Source organism: Tetrahymena thermophila, assembly GCF_000189635.1.
Source record: "Tetrahymena thermophila SB210 genomic scaffold scf_8254811, whole genome shotgun sequence".
Classification (NCBI taxonomy): domain Eukaryota; phylum Ciliophora; class Oligohymenophorea; order Hymenostomatida; family Tetrahymenidae; genus Tetrahymena; species Tetrahymena thermophila.
Window position 1 is genome coordinate 572,750 of NW_002476567.1, and position 16,217 is coordinate 588,966.

Consider the following 16,217-nt stretch of genomic DNA (forward strand, 5'->3'; position numbering starts at 1 on the left):
GAATTAAAAAAAATAAATATTGCGAAAAATGAAAATAAACTAAATTTATTTATTTAACAATTAAAATAATGAATAAAAAATACATGATAAAGTTATTTATTTAAAATATTTTATAAAACAATTTCAAAAAGATCATTTATGTTTGCACAAATAAGACATTATATACTGATTTTCTAATATAAAATTTAAATCTATTAGGTCTAATATTAATTTTGTTTTTTAAATACTGTTAAACATATTCGAGTAAAATTTCAGATAAATGGACTGAGAAAGTATTACAAACAAAGCTAGCTAAATGGATATCATTATGATATTTAATTTTATAAAATAGGTGTAATTATCATAAGAATTTTTCATAATAAACTCAGTCAATCCATTTATGATGTAATCATAATACTTCTAGAAGTAGAATTAATCTGAAAGAGTTAATTCACTAAAAGCTTTGGTCATATTTAAAAAAAAATAATCATAATCATCTAAGCTACGACCTTAATATAATTAATATTAGTTTTCAAACAGCTACAAAAACCATTTTGTTGATGAAATCAAACCTTAGGAAAAAATATTATATTTTACTTAATTACATTCTGTAACATTAAATCCTTTTACTGTTAAATATTATTAGTTTTCATTAATTGTTGAGCAAGAATTTTTTTAAAGGACTTTCTCAATAAAATTATTATCAAAAAAAGAATTAAAATGCTTATTATTTTATTGATTATCTATAATATTATATAAGGAATCTAATTTTTATTTTAGTTACTCATATTATTCTTGTTATTGCTTTTAGTAAGTCTAATAGATACTATCTGTTCCACCATAAACAAGCACCATTAATACCCTTTAATTTGCTATTGTTATAACATACTCAGCTATACTCTTTATTTATGCTAATTATATTAAATGTAAATTTTAAGATTAACATTTGTAAAAATATTTAAAAATAAATTTTATTTTATTAAAAAAAATTACTTTAGAATTCAATATTCTTCTCAATTGCTTCTAAGAAATAGCTTTAATAAATACCTATTGTAGCTGAATAGATTACATTACACAATAAATAAGTAAATGCAAAAAAGCATATTTTAAAGCTGAACAAATTCAACTTTGATGTAGAACTCAAACTTTTATTTTTTTAGATAGTTTGAATACAACTTGAAGAAGCAAAAGAAGATTTTATTCTATCTTTTTAACTGTCTAAATTTAAATAGCCTTCATTATATTATTGGCTTAGTATGCCTTATTGCTCCCTCAAAAGCTCTTTCTTTATAGTATCCTAAGAATCACTAACAGATTTCAACATTTTTTAAAGTTTTTCAGGAGTAAAAGTAGCCATAAGAGCTAAAATTCTTTGTCTTAGTCTTTGAATGTAAATAAAGATTGGTATAAAGCTCAAAGAAAAAACAACTGAAAAAAAAATATTCAAAGCTAAATATACATTAGCCTATTATTTGATATCTTAATATTTAGATTTAATTGAAATCATTGCATTTAAATCTATTTAATCAAATTAATCTATTACTTATTGGTAATTAAAAAGAATTTAAAACTCATCTTTAAAGTTATAATCTAATTGATAAGCTACTTTGTACTAAAAGGCTAATAAGATTTTTAAAATATACTAAAAGCTCTAGTAGCTAACTTAGTTTTTTCTAAATGTATATACAAAAGTAAAATTTAAATATTAATGCTCAACTTCTGAATAAATCGAATTTGTAAAAGTAAAGTTTGCTTAGTAAGTTTAAATAATTAGGTTTTTGTAATTGTTATAAATTTAAATTTAGCTTGAGAATATATCATTATTTAAATCTCTACCTGTGTTGCTTTCTTAACCATCAAAAACGCTATCTTAATATAATTGTAATATCGATTAATACTGTAATATCAATTATTAGGACTTTTTTATGTTAAAGCTCCAATCAAAATTTTGATATTCTTCTCTTTGTTGCAATAAATTATTGTTTGTTTAAATAAAGTGAATTATATTCATGCCAATCATAGATACTAAAGCTAAAATACCAGAGTACTTTATTAATTACAAACCAATTAATTTTGAAGGTCTTTTAATCATATAGATCATCTCTCTATTTTATTTATTTATTTATTTAGTTAAAAAGTTAGTTCAATAAAAAATATTTTACTTTTTGTAGGAATTTTCTGAATTCTAGGACTATAGGCTTGTTTCTTGTAGTTTTTAAAGAGATAGAATTTTTTTGTTGCTGAATTATTTTTCTTTATCTTTTAGGGTTTTAGCTTATAAAAAAGATTTCTTTTCCAAGATCTATTCATAAGATTTCATTTTTTCTTTGAAAGATTTAATAATATTTGTTTAGCTTAGATAGCTCATTTTTCGTGGATTGCTTACAATTTTATTAGGTTTTTATATATATTGATCAAACTTCAAATTTGTTTGAAAGTGATTAATGTTTTTTGGATTAAGGTAGTTATCTAAAGCAAATTAGTCAATTGTTTATATAGAATTAAATGGATAATTTTAATCTAAATTTTAATTTAGGGCTATAATATTTGGAGAAACTAAATTTTGCTAACATTAGATCATTTTATTACTATCCCTTTTAGTACTTAAAATATTTATTGAGGAGAATACAATTTCAGGTTAACTATTTATTTCTGCTTGAATCTACTGATATGTATTATTTTAAGCTTAATTTTCTTCTTAAACTTTGTAGTAGCTGAATTATTCCTATTGCTCTTTTGGTTTTATAGTTTCTACACTAATTATATTTTCGTTTGAAATATATTTTGAATTGCTGTTGTTTGATCCACTACTGGTTTTTTATGAAATAAAACTTCTACTACCTTCATTAATTAAATTTGAAGTGAAAGAGTTTTGTTTTTATTAAGCAAAAAATTTGCTTTTTTAATCTAAAATTTATTTTTGCTATTGAGTAAATTCTTAAGAAATTATTTGGAATTGCTCTAAATGATCCATTGATTATTTTAAAAATTCTATTTTATGGTCATTTTCTTCAATCAAATCTACTTCATTAATTTTTAGTTATAAAATTTAAGTAAACATATTTTCTATAAATGTGCACTATACTGATATTCTAAATATATCCATCTAAAATAATAATTCTATGAATTCTGGTGATTATTTTAAATTATCAAATTGAGCTAAGCCTTTATTTTTTGGTTTCATAAATATAGTCTCATAATATGAGTTTTCAAATTGTTCTTTAATTTTAATAATATACATTGTAATTTAAATAATATTTGTTAAAAAATTTATTACTTTTTTTAGTAAAGCTAGCTAAAGTAGGCATGTATAAATCTAGTCTTATTTATTCAAGTGAATGCTTATTATGATTTTCTTAAAAGAGAGTATTAAAAAGCATCTATGAGCATGTAATTACATTAAAATTTTTTCCTATATCTACAGACAAATACAAAAAACCGTCTTATATTTACTTAACCTAAGCGACTACTCCATAATCAGATAAACCAATCATGCAAGTTTGAAGTTCTATTTAGTATGGGATAGCCCAACCTTGCTTATCGATTCCAATTAGAAAATTATGAGATTTAGTAATCTATCTAGAATGTTTACTATCCAAATAGTTTTTAATTAAATTATTATGAGTTTATGCTAATGACTTAGGAATCATATAATCAATATTCTTACCTATAGCTTCATCTTATTTATAAATAGGGATAACATTATATAGATTATTTGAAGCTCTTATTATTTTTCCGATATTGACCAAACTTACAAAAAGCACACAGCTTTAGCTTGAAAAGTTAAAAATATTTTCTTTTTAATTATAATTTTCATTTATACTTAGCGAATTCAGTAAGTTAGGTTATTAAATATTTTTAGAAAGTGGTTAATTATGAAGAAATGCTTCTTAAAATATTTCAATTAGTATCTAAAGAGTAAAGCATTATTTAGAAATATTTATCATTTTTAAAAGTTAATTGCCTAATTAAGCTTTTTTCTTTAAAAGAATCATGCTTATTTCGAATGATTCTTGTAAATCCACATGATTAACTCCTATTTTTTGTATTAAATTTGTTTTTATATTTAAACATTCTTTAAGCATTTGTATACATTCTGAAAGATCATCTTCAAATTTTATTTATTCAAAAAAGCTAATTTTTGAGTAATTGACTACATTTTACAAATCATGGTTACTTTATTTAGATCTTATAAGAAATGATTGTTAATTAACATATTTAATGCTATTAAAGAGCATTTATTTTTATGATAGATTTAATTTTTAACTTTATTCATTCCAAATTTTAAGAGCTAAAGTTAATGCTTTTGCTTCATTTTATAGTATATCAACAAAAAATGCAATTTATAAATTTGATACAAAAAGCAAATTTCCTTAGCTATTTACACTTTCTAAAATATCCTCTACGTACTTTGTTAAGAATTAGTTTCTAATCCTATCACTTTCACGGTCTTCTTAGGTTATGATTTTCTTTTTAATAAAATTAAAAACAAATAAATACCTTTTTATATGGCAAAAATATATAATCGTTTGATTTTGATTTATTAAATTTATTAAAAATAAATATTTGAAATAATAAGTAATATAAAAAAATTTTAATGAATTTGATTTCATCAGAATTTTTTTTAGAATTACAAAATTTTTAATTCAGTAAATTCATAATGAATTTAATTTAATTTGTGTAAGAATTTATTAGATAATAAACATAGGGCAAAAAAAATATTACATTTGAACAAAAGCAAAATGATTGTTGACTACATGAGATTCTGTGGATATAAATAATCTATTCTAAAAAGATTGATTCCTATGAAGTCAAATATTTATCGTAGCTTTATGGACTTTTATGGTAAAAATGCTTAATAAAAACATCTAAATGCTCTATATCCCTTTAATAAATATTTAATTTCCTCAAGTCATATTTAGGAATATTAAATTTGAATTTCAGAGAATCAAATAAAAAGTTAAGTCTAGCATCAATCAAACTTTATGCAATTCTATAGCAAAGTGGAATCGAAAGAATAATTAATAGATAATATAGTTTTACCAAATGGTCATTAATATATAGCAAAATATAAATATTCTAAGCAAGATTAAATAAACAAAGCGAACAATTCCAAATCTGAATGCTTTTATTATAGTATGGAATATAAATAACATTAAGGAAAAATAAAACAGCATATTTGAATATGTTGTAAATTATCAAAATATCAGAATTAAAAAAGTTATATAAAATCATATTGAAGATGTCAATTAGTACTTCCATGTAATATATCCATTTAAATCTAACATTTAAGTAATCTTTCTGGATAAACCTGGTATCATAGTTATGAAAGCAAATAATAAAGGCTTTAATAAAAAAAAATTAATTTATTAAAAGTAATTGAGAAAATAAGTAATTTACTGATAGTCAATGTTAGAAAGATGTTAATACTTGATAAAATTGTTTAATCCTATATGTTAAATAAAGAACTCATAGTTGAAAGCAAAAAAAATGTATATCTATACACTTGTAATAAAGCAGATATGAATAAATCTTTGTAATTATTGTTATTGTTACTAGATTTGTTAATTAAAATTATAGTTGATTGATCTTTTTACTTAATTTGATTTGTTGAAAACTGAATAAGTTTTATTATTATAAAAAATGTTATGGTGCTATTTAATGCTAAAAAAAAAATGAGAGAAGCATAATTTTTCGATAGATTATTCATGTTATATTCTAATTGGTTAAGGTAGTGAATATTTTATTTATGTTCTCGTATTGAAGTTGTAATTGAGAATGAAAGATACATAGATTGCTTAATTATTAGTAAAATAATAGACAATAACAATCCCCTGTCATAAAGCTTCACTATACCATATGTTTAGATGACAATAAATTTTTAAATTAGATTCTGCTAAAGTAAATTTAAAAGTTAATTATTTTGTTACTTTGTCTTCATTTATTTTCTTTACTTATTTAGTTAATTAATTTATAAAAAAATAATTACTAGTTTTTTTATCTCAATTTATAAGTAAATACACTAACTTCTAGCTATTAAAAAATTCTATCGTAAAGATTCTACGTTTATCATAAATTTGATTTTTTTTTGTTTAAATTAATTAATTAATCAATTTTATTTATCTTTATTTTTAAGATTTTCTTATAATTATTATGTAGATTACATATCTCAGTCATAAAAATATAAATTTTTAAAAATTGTAAACTGCATCATTATTGAACAAAAGTTATCTAAAAATATAGAAAAATATTGATTCAGTTTTCCATATAAATTCTTATTTTGGTTTATTGTAATAAATAATTAATAGAGTAATTTAATAGACCTTATCATCTAATCTCATTCATAAAAAATAATAGTTTTAATTCATAATATACATATTACTTTTATTGATAACTCTCTTTAAAGAGCTAATTATTTTCTAAAGTAGGTAAATAAATAAGTATTATTAAACATTATAAGATAAACTTAAATTACATCAAAAATTTTGTTTTTAAAAAAATTATAAATAATAAATTTGGTTTTTAAATATTGAAAATTGTTTTTGTTTATTATATTATTTATCTTCAAAAATTTTAATTTGAATACCTTAACTTTTATTTTTTACATTCTTCAGAATTTAATGACTTCATACTACTTCATTTATTAATTATTTTAACTAATATTTAGTTCCATTAATTTAGATAATTTGAAATTAATTAATATGTATTAATTCTATACTAATACGTGAATTTCAACTAAATCAAGAAGAAGATTTGTTTCCTTGAGCTAGTCCATTTACTTTCAAAAAGAATTTAATGTAAGCTATAACTTTCACAAACATTAAACTAACAACTGATATGGCTTGCAAGACATGATTTAGAGTTATCATTAGGTTATAGTAATTATAAGTTAAATTGGTTACTTTCTACAAAGCACTATGAGCTATATAAAATATATAAAGTCTATAATAATAGCTATCAATAAATAAATATGATTTTTCTTGTTCAATAATAGATCCCATAAATACTTTGAGTTTTTTTCATGAAATAAAGTGGCATTCTAGAGACACACAAATCACAAACTTGTTTAATAGATTTGACTAAACCTGAAGTAAATATGCCATTTGCTGCCTAATCACGAAAAGTCTGAATCAGTAAGTAAATCTAAATTTTGAGCAACTTATTGGATTGTATTTCCCTACAATATATCAGAGATATATTTATTAAATTCATCTTGTTTTTATCTTGTAACAAAATAATAATTTTCTATAACAGAGTATAGTAAATTCAGTTCTAAATATATTTTACCTAAGTTATTTTCAGTACAAGCTATATACAAAGCTAAAAATCTTTATTTTAAGCAGTATTATTAACTAAAGGTATTCTTACAATATTAAATAAAATTAGAAGAAAAATCTGTAACATTCAAAGAGTCATCTATATATTAATTATAGTAAAAGCAAATTAATTTTAAATTTTTTTGAGATACCATAAAACTTCTTAAATCAACTTGTGAACAAAACCAAAATTATTAAAAAATCAAAGAATTAATTTTTAAAGAAAAAATATTTCTTTTTAAATCAATTTATTCTATTATCAAAATATACCATATCTTTTTTATAACATCGTTTTGATTAATGTAAAAAATAATAAAATTTAAGTGAATACATTATTAAAGGTTTCAAATTATAAAAAAAAGCTACATCAAAAATTAAAAGTATTAGATTTTTCAATAAATTAAAATAAAATAAACTTAATTATTTATTTAAAAATTCAATTACTTTATAAAAAATACATGTTTAAGATATATATCTAAAATATTTTATTTTAAAGTTTCAAGTAGATCATTTATATTTGCACAAATAAGACATTATATACTGATTTTCTAATATAAAATTTAAATCTATTAGGTCTAATACTAATTTTGTTTTTTAAATACTATTAAAAATATTCTAGTAAAATTTCAGATAAATGAACTGAGAAAGTATCACAAACAAAGCTAGCTAAATAGATATCATTATCATATTTAATTTTATAAAATAGGTGTAATTATCATAAGAATTTTTCATAATAAACTCAGTTAATCCATTTATGATGTAATCATAATACTTCTAGAAGTAGAATTAATCTGAAAGAGTTAATTCACTAAAAGCTTTGGTCATATTTTAAAAAAGAATATCTGAATCATCTAAGTTACTACCTTAATATAATTAGTATTAGCTTTCAAACAACAACAAAAACCATTTTGTTGATGAAATCAAGCCTGAGGAAAAAATATTATATTTTATTTAATTACATTCTGTAACATTAAATCCTTTTACTGTTAAATATTATTAGTTTTCATTAATTGTTGAGCAAGAATTTTTTTAAAGGACTTTCTCAATAAAATTATTATCAAAAAAAGAATTGAAATGCTTATTATTTTATTGATTATCTATAATATTATATAAGGAGTCTAATTTTTATTTGAGTTGCTCATATTAATATTACTATTGTTTTTAGTAAGTTAGATAGATAGTATCTGTTTCATCCTAAATAAGCACCATTAATACCCTTTAATTTGCTATTGTTATAACATATTCAGCTATACTCTTTATTTATGCTAGTTATTTTAAATGTAAATTTTAAGATTAAAATTTGTAAAAATATTTAAAAATAAATTTTATTTTATTAAAAAAATTACTTTAGAATTCAATATTCTTCTCAATTGCTTCTAAGAAATAGCTTTAATAAATACCTATTGTAACTGAGTAAATTATATTGCACAATAAATATATAAATGCAAAAAAGAAAATTTTAAAGCTGCACAAATTTAGCTTAGATGTATTACTGAAACTTTTATTTTTTTGGATAGTTTGAATACAAGTTGAAGAAGCAAAAGAAGATTTTATTCTATCTTTTTAACTATCTAGATTTAATTAGCCTTCATTAAACTGGTATGGTAGGTCATATTGCTCCATCAAAAGCTCTTTCTTTATAGTATCCTAAAAATCACTTACAGATTTTAGCATTTTTTAAAGTTTTTCAGGAGTAAAAGTAGCCAAAAGAACTAAAATTCTTTGTCTCAGTTTTTGAATGTAAATAAAGATTGGTATGAAGCTCAAAGAAAAGACAACTGAAATAAAAATATTCAAAGCTAAATATATGATAGCCTGTTATTTGATATCTTAATATTTAGTTTTAATTGAAATCATAGCATTTAAATCAATTTTTTCAAATTAATCTATAACTTTTTAGTAATTAAAGAAAATTTATTATAAATCTTAAAGTGCACCATCTAATTGATAAGTTATTTTGTACTAAAATACAAATAAAACCTTTAAAATATACTAAAAGCTAAAATAGCTAACTAATTGTTTTCCAAATGAATTTGTAAAAGTAAAATTTAAGTATTAATGTTAAACTTCTTAATAGATGGAACTTGTATAAGTAGAGTTTGCTAAATATGTTTAAATAATTAGGTTTTTGTAATTGTTATAAATTTAAATTTAGCTTGATTAAATATCCTTAATTAGATCTCTACCTGTCTTACTTTCTTAATCATCAAAAATGTTTGCTTGATATATTTGTAATATCGATTAATATTGTAATATCAATTATTAGCACTTATTTATGTTAAAGCTCCAATTAAAATTTTGATATTCTTCTCTTTGTTGTAATAAATTATTATTTGTTTAAACAAAATTAATTATATTCATGGCAATCATAGATACTAGAGCTAAAAAACCAGTGTACTTTATTAATTGCAAACCGATTAATTTTGATGGTCTTTTAATCATTTCAATCATCTTCCTTTTTTATTTAATTATTTAGCTAAAAGTTTTTTCAAAAAAAAATATTTTACTTTTTGTAGGAATTTTCAGATTTCTAAGATTATATGCTTGCCTCTTGAAGTTTTTGAAGTGATCCAATCTTTTTGTTAATGAATTACTTTTGTTTATCTCTTAGGGTTTTTGTTTTAATAAAAGATTTCGTTTCCAAGTTCAATTCACAGGATTTCACTTTTTATTTGAATGATTTAATCATATTTGATTAACTTAAATATCTCATCCTGCTAACAATTTTATAAGACTTTTATATAAATTAATCAAAATTCAAATTTGTTTGAAAGTGACTAATGTTTTTTGGATTAAGGTAGTTATCTAAAGCAAATTACTCAATTGTATCTATAGAATTAAAATGATAATTTTAATCTAAAATTGGATTTTTGGCTATAATATTTGGAGAAACCAAATTTTGCTACTATTAGATATTTTTAGTACTATCCCTTTTAGTACTTAAAATATTTATTGAGGAGAATAAAATTTCAGGTTAACTACTTATTTCTGCTTGAATCTACTAAGGTGTATTGTTTTCAGCTTAATTTTCTTCTTAAACTTTGTAGTAGCTGAATTATTATGAATACTCTTTTAGTTTTGTAGTTTCTACAATACTATTTTGCTAACTTTTTGAAGTAAAATCCAGTTATTAGATCGTTTATCTAGAATTTTAAATAATATTTTCATTTGAAATATATTTTAAATTGCTGTTGTTAGATCCACTATATGTTTTTTCAGAAATAAAATTTCTACTATCTTCATTAATTTCGTTTTAAGTGAGAGAATTTTGTTTTTATTTAGCAAAAAATTTGCTTTTTTAATCTAAAATTTACTTTTGCTATTGAGTAAATTCTTAAGAAATTAATTGGAATTGCTCTAAATGGTCCATTGTTTATTTTAAAAATTCTATTTTATAGTCATTTTCTTCAATCAAATCTACTTCATTAATTTTTAATTATAAAATTTAAGTAAATTTATTTTCTATGAATGTGCACTATGCTATTATTTTAAATATGTCCATCTACAGTAGTAATTCTATAAATTCTGGTGATTATTTCAAATTATCAAATTGAACTTGGCTTTTATTTTTTGGTTTCACAAATATTGTCTCATAATAAGAGTTTTCATATTGTTCTTTAATTTAAATAAAATACTTTGTAATTTAAATAATATTTAACTAATAATTTATTACTTTTTTTAGTAAAGCTAGCTAAAGTTGGCATATATAAATCTAGTCTTATTTAATCAAGTGAATGCCTATTATGATTTTCTTTAAAGAGAGTATTAAAAAGCATCTATGAGCATGTAATTACATTAAAATTTTTTCCTAAATCTACAGACAAATATAAAAAACCTTCTTATATTTATTTAATCTAAGCAGTTACTCCATAATCAGATAAACCAATCATGCAAGTTTGAAGTTTAATTTAATATGGAATAGCCCAACCTTACTTATCGATTCCAATTAGAAAATTATGAGATTTAGTAATCTATCTAGAAATGTTACTATCCATAAAATTTTTTATCAAATTACTATGAGCTTAAGATATTGGCTTAGGAATCATATAATCAATATTCTTACCTATAGCTTCATCTTACTTATAAATAGGTATAACACTAAAGATATTATTTGAAGCTTTTATTATTTTTCCAATATTAATCAAACTTACAAAAAGCGCACAACTTTAGCTTGAAAAGTTAAAAATATTTTCTTTTTAATTTTAATTTGTACTTCTAGAATTTAGTAAGTTAGGTTATTAAGTGTTCTTAGAAAGTGGTTGATTATGAAGAAATGCTTCTTAAAATATTTCAATTAGTATCTAAAGAGTATAGCACTATTTAGAAATATTTATCATTTTTAAAAGTTAATTGCCTAGTTAAGCTTTTTTCTTTAAAAGAATCATGCTTATTTCGAATGATTCTTGTAAATAAACATAATTAACTCCAATTTTTTGTATTAAATTTGTTTTTATATTTAAACATTCTTAAAGCATTTGTATACATGCTGAAAGATCTTCATCGAATTTTATTTGTTCAAAAAAGTTAGATTTTGATTAATTTACTAGATTTTATAAATCAGAGTTACTTTATTTAGATCTTATAAGAAACTATTATAAATTAACAAATTTGATGCTATTAATGAGTATTTATTTTTATGATATATTTAATTTTTAACTTTATTCGTTCCAAATTTTAAGAGCTAAAGTTAATGCTTTCGCTTCATTTGATAGGACATCAACAAAAAATGTAATTTATAAATTTGGTACAAATAGCAAATTTCCTTAGCTACTTAAACTTTCTAAAATATCCTCAACATACTTAGTTATGTATTTATTTCTGATCCTATCGCTTTCACGGTCTTCTTAGGTTATGATTTTCTTTTTAATAAAATTAAAAACAAATAAATACCTTTTGAAATGGCTTAACTTCTTTTGATTTTGATTCATTAAAAATAAATATTTGAAATAGAAAATGAGCTGCAAGATTCAAATGAATTTAATCACTTCAGAATATTTTTTTAGACTTTCAATATTTTTAATTCAGTAAATTCATAATTAATTTAATTTAATTTGCGTAAGAATTTATTAGTTAATAAAGATTGGATGAAATTAATATTACATTTGAACAAAAACAAAATGATTGTTGACTGCATGAGATTCTGTGGATATAAATAATCTATTCTAAAAAGATTGATTCCTATGAAGTCAAATATCTATCATAGCTTTGTGGGCTATTATGGTAAAAATGCTTAATAAACAAATCTAAATGCTCCAAATCACTTTAAGAAATATTTAATTTTCTCAAGTTATCTTTAGGAATATTAAATTTGAATTTCAGAGAATCAATCAAAAAGTTAAGTCTAGCTTCAATTAAACTCAATGCAATTTTATAGCAAAAGGGAATCGAAAGAACAATCAATAGATAATATACTTTTACCAAATGGTCTTTCATATATAGCATAATATAAATATTCTAAGCTAGATTAAATAAACAAAGTGAACAGTTCAAAATCTGAATGCTTTTATTGTAGTATGGAATATAGATAACATTAAGGAAAAATAAAACAGCATATTTGAATATGTTGTAAATTATCAAAATATCAGAATTAAAAAAGTTATATAAAATCATATTGAAGATATCGATTAATGCTTCCATGTAATATATCCATTTAAATCTAACATTTAAGTAATCTTTCTGGATAAATCTGGCATCATAGTTGTGAAAGCAAATAAAAAATGCTTTAATAAAAAAAAAATATTTATTTGAAAGTAAATGAGAAAAATAAATAACTTACTGATAGTCCATGTTAGAAAGATGTTAATACTTGATAAAACGGTTTAATCTTATATGTTGAATAAAGAACTCATAGTTGAAAGCAAAAAAAATGTATATCTATACACTTGTAATATGACAGATATAAAAAGATCTTTGTTATTATTGTTGTTGTTAATTGATTTGTTAAATAAAATTATACTTGATTGGTCTTTTTTCTTAATTAGATTTATTGAAAACTGAATAAGTTTTATTATTATAAAAAATGCTATGATACTATTTAATGTTAAAAAAAAAATGAAAAAAGCATCATTTTTTGATAGATTATTCATATAATATTCTCTTAATTGGTTAAGGTGGTGAATATTTGATTTTTGTTATAGCATTGAGGATGTAATTGAGAATGAAAAATACAGAGAATGCTTAATTATTAGCAAAATAATAGACAGTAACAATCCTCTGTCATAGAGCTTCACTATGTCATATGTTTAGAAAACAATAAATTATTAGAGTAGATTCTGTTAAAATAAATTTAAAAGTTAATTATTTTGTTAAATTGTCTTCATTTTATTTTAGAATATATTTTTTCTTTATTAATTTAATTATTATAAAATAATTCCTAGTTTTTAACACAATTTAATATAAAATACATTACTACTAAAGATTAAAAATTCTATTGTAAAGATCATACATTAATGATAAATTTTATTTTTTTTAGTTTTAATTAATTATTTAATCAATTTTATATATCTTTACATTTAAGAATTTCTTATAATTATTAGGTAGCTTACATATATCAATCATAAAATTAATAATTCTTAAAAATTGCAAAAAGCATAATTAGTCTATAAAATTTAATTAAAAATATTGAAAAATTTTGATTCAGTTAAATAAATTCTTATTTTAGTTTATTATAATAAATAATTAATAGAGTAATTTTATAGACCTTAACATCTAATCTCATTCTTAAAAAACAATAGTTTGAATTATATATAAATTATAATATATATTTTTTTTTTGTTTTGCTAATTATTTTATCAATAAATCATGAATATTAAACTTTATAAGATAAAATTAAATTTACATCAAAAAAGTATTTAATTAATAAAAAAATTATTATAAGCTTTTGAAAATTGAAAATAGTTTCTTTAATTTTAGTATTTTTATTAATTTAGATAAAAGTATTTTAATTTTATCCAAATAAATTTTTTAATAATAACCTAAAAGTAATATATTATTTTTATTGTATAACTATAAAAACGAAAAACATTTTTATTATGTATGTAATACCCATATTTTAATTCATTATAATTGGCAAACTTAATTTTTACTATTGAAGAAGATGATTAATTAAGTAATAATTAATGGAGATTTCACCTTATTAAAATTATAGTGAAACTAGTTTTTTTTATTAGATTCAAGATAGATATTTTTTGTAGAGATGTAACTTTTGCATTAAATCCACACACCTAAATTTGATTATTTAACTTTTATTTTATTACATTTTTCAGAATTATTTATTACAATATATACACATGATATAAAGTCAAAAAGCGAATATTTTAATAAGAAAAGTTAAGTAAAAAGTTAATTAAATTTAGATTTTTATAGAATTATTTCGTTTTTTGATTATTTTCACTAATCAATTAATTGTTCTATTTATTTAGATAATTTGAAATATAATAATTAGTTCTCTTCTAGTCCCTGAATTTTAAGAAATTTTGTTTCCTTAAGCTCTTTATTTACTTCTAAAATAATTTAAAGTAAGCTATAACTATACCAACATTTAACTAATAAGTAAAATGGCTAGCAAAACATGATTTAGAGTAATTATTAGGTTATAGTGATCATAAGTTAAATTGGCTACTTGTTCGGCTATTTAGAAAAAAAAGGTTATCTCATCTACTGTAAACTCTGAACTATGTAAAATAGCTAAGATTTATAATAATTGTGATTAATAAATGAATATGATTTTTTTTGTTCAATAATATATTCAATAAATACTTTGAGATTTTTGATGTAACAGACTGGCATTCTAGAGACATATAGATAGATCACAAACTTATTTAATGGATCTGACTAAAGCTGAATTAAATATGCAATTTGCTACCTAATCACATTCCTCTACAGAAAAGCTGGAATCTGTAAGTAAATCTAAATTTTGAGTAACTTATTGGCATGCATTACCCTAAAATATACTAAAGATATTTTTATTAAATTCATCTTGTTTGTATCTTGTAACAAAATAATAATTGTCTACAACAGAGTATAGTAAATTCAGTTCTAAGTTCACTCTACATAAGTTAGTTTCAGCTCGAGTTATATACAAAGTTAACAAATCTATATTTTAAGCTAGATTTAATATAACCAAATGCATTCTTACAATATTAACATTAGAAGAAAAATTTGTAACGTTCAAAAAGTCATTTCTTTATTAATTAAAGTAAAAGTTAGTTAATTTAAATTTTTTTTGAGATACCATAAAACTTCTTAAATTGACTTGTGAAGAAAATGATTAAATTAAAGTTTATTATCATTAATTGTAATTTTTATTAATTTTTTTGAATCCACGCACTATTAAAAATCTAAATACATTATCATTTATTTTCTTTTTATAACTCTATTTTAAATTAATATTTAATTTTATTCTTTTTTAAAATATCAAATTGCTATATACTATTATCTTTTTTTATAAAATTGTATAGACAAATGTAAAAAATAATAAAGTTTAAGTAAAAATTCTACATATTCACTTATTTTCTTAATATTTAGCAAATGAAATCATAGTATATCAAAATCAAAACGCATTGTATTGATCTATCATAAAAAGAAACAGAAACTATTTAAATAATATATAATTTATACAACTAATAATCTTCATTATTTATTTCATTGATTCGATTATTAACATTCTTGGAGCTTATCTTATATTCTCTTTTGAATAATTTTAATAGGTATTTTAAATTGTGTCAAATATGTTATTAGAATTATAAAATATTGTTTATATGTCTTTGAACAGTTGCTCTTTGGTTTCTATGGTGTCTTTAACATCAACTAATTCCCTCTTTATCATTGTTAAGTTATTTTCAATGATGCTCAAATATGGGTTATATGGAGGAAACTCCAAAAATTTCATTTTTCTCTTAGTTTTTTGAGTAACATGATCCT

The 16,217-nt window shown here is 20.7% G+C and overlaps 4 protein-coding genes across 4 annotated transcripts; all 4 read right to left on the reverse strand. All coding sequences in view use genetic code 6, as the record gives it.

Moving 5' to 3' along the window:
* Positions 1 to 868: 868 nt before the first annotated feature.
* On the reverse strand, positions 869 to 2,560 carry TTHERM_00066760 (transmembrane protein, putative; the record flags this gene model as incomplete). Its single annotated transcript, XM_001007715.2, has 2 exons — positions 869 to 2,084; positions 2,142 to 2,560. The coding sequence occupies 2 exons, from the start codon at positions 2,558 to 2,560 to the stop codon at positions 869 to 871; spliced, it is 1,635 nt and encodes a 544-aa protein (XP_001007715.2).
* Positions 2,561 to 3,970: 1,410 nt separating this feature from the next.
* Positions 3,971 to 4,450, reverse strand: TTHERM_000066749 (hypothetical protein; the record flags this gene model as incomplete). The annotated part of the gene is made up of 1 exon (XM_012795543.1): positions 3,971 to 4,450. Exon 1 carries the CDS (start codon positions 4,292 to 4,294, stop codon positions 3,971 to 3,973), a length of 324 nt encoding a protein of 107 aa, XP_012650997.1. The 5' UTR covers positions 4,295 to 4,450.
* Positions 4,451 to 9,783: 5,333 nt separating this feature from the next.
* TTHERM_00066750 (hypothetical protein) lies at positions 9,784 to 11,341 on the reverse strand (the record flags this gene model as incomplete). Its single annotated transcript, XM_001007714.2, has 2 exons — positions 9,784 to 10,910; positions 10,969 to 11,341. 2 exons carry the CDS (start codon positions 11,339 to 11,341, stop codon positions 9,784 to 9,786), a joined length of 1,500 nt encoding a protein of 499 aa, XP_001007714.2.
* A 4,505-nt stretch (positions 11,342 to 15,846) lies between these two features.
* Positions 15,847 to 16,185, reverse strand: TTHERM_000066729 (hypothetical protein; the record flags this gene model as incomplete). Its single annotated transcript, XM_012795542.1, has 2 exons — positions 15,847 to 15,866; positions 15,915 to 16,185. 2 exons carry the CDS (start codon positions 16,183 to 16,185, stop codon positions 15,847 to 15,849), a joined length of 291 nt encoding a protein of 96 aa, XP_012650996.1.
* Positions 16,186 to 16,217: the final 32 nt, after the last annotated feature.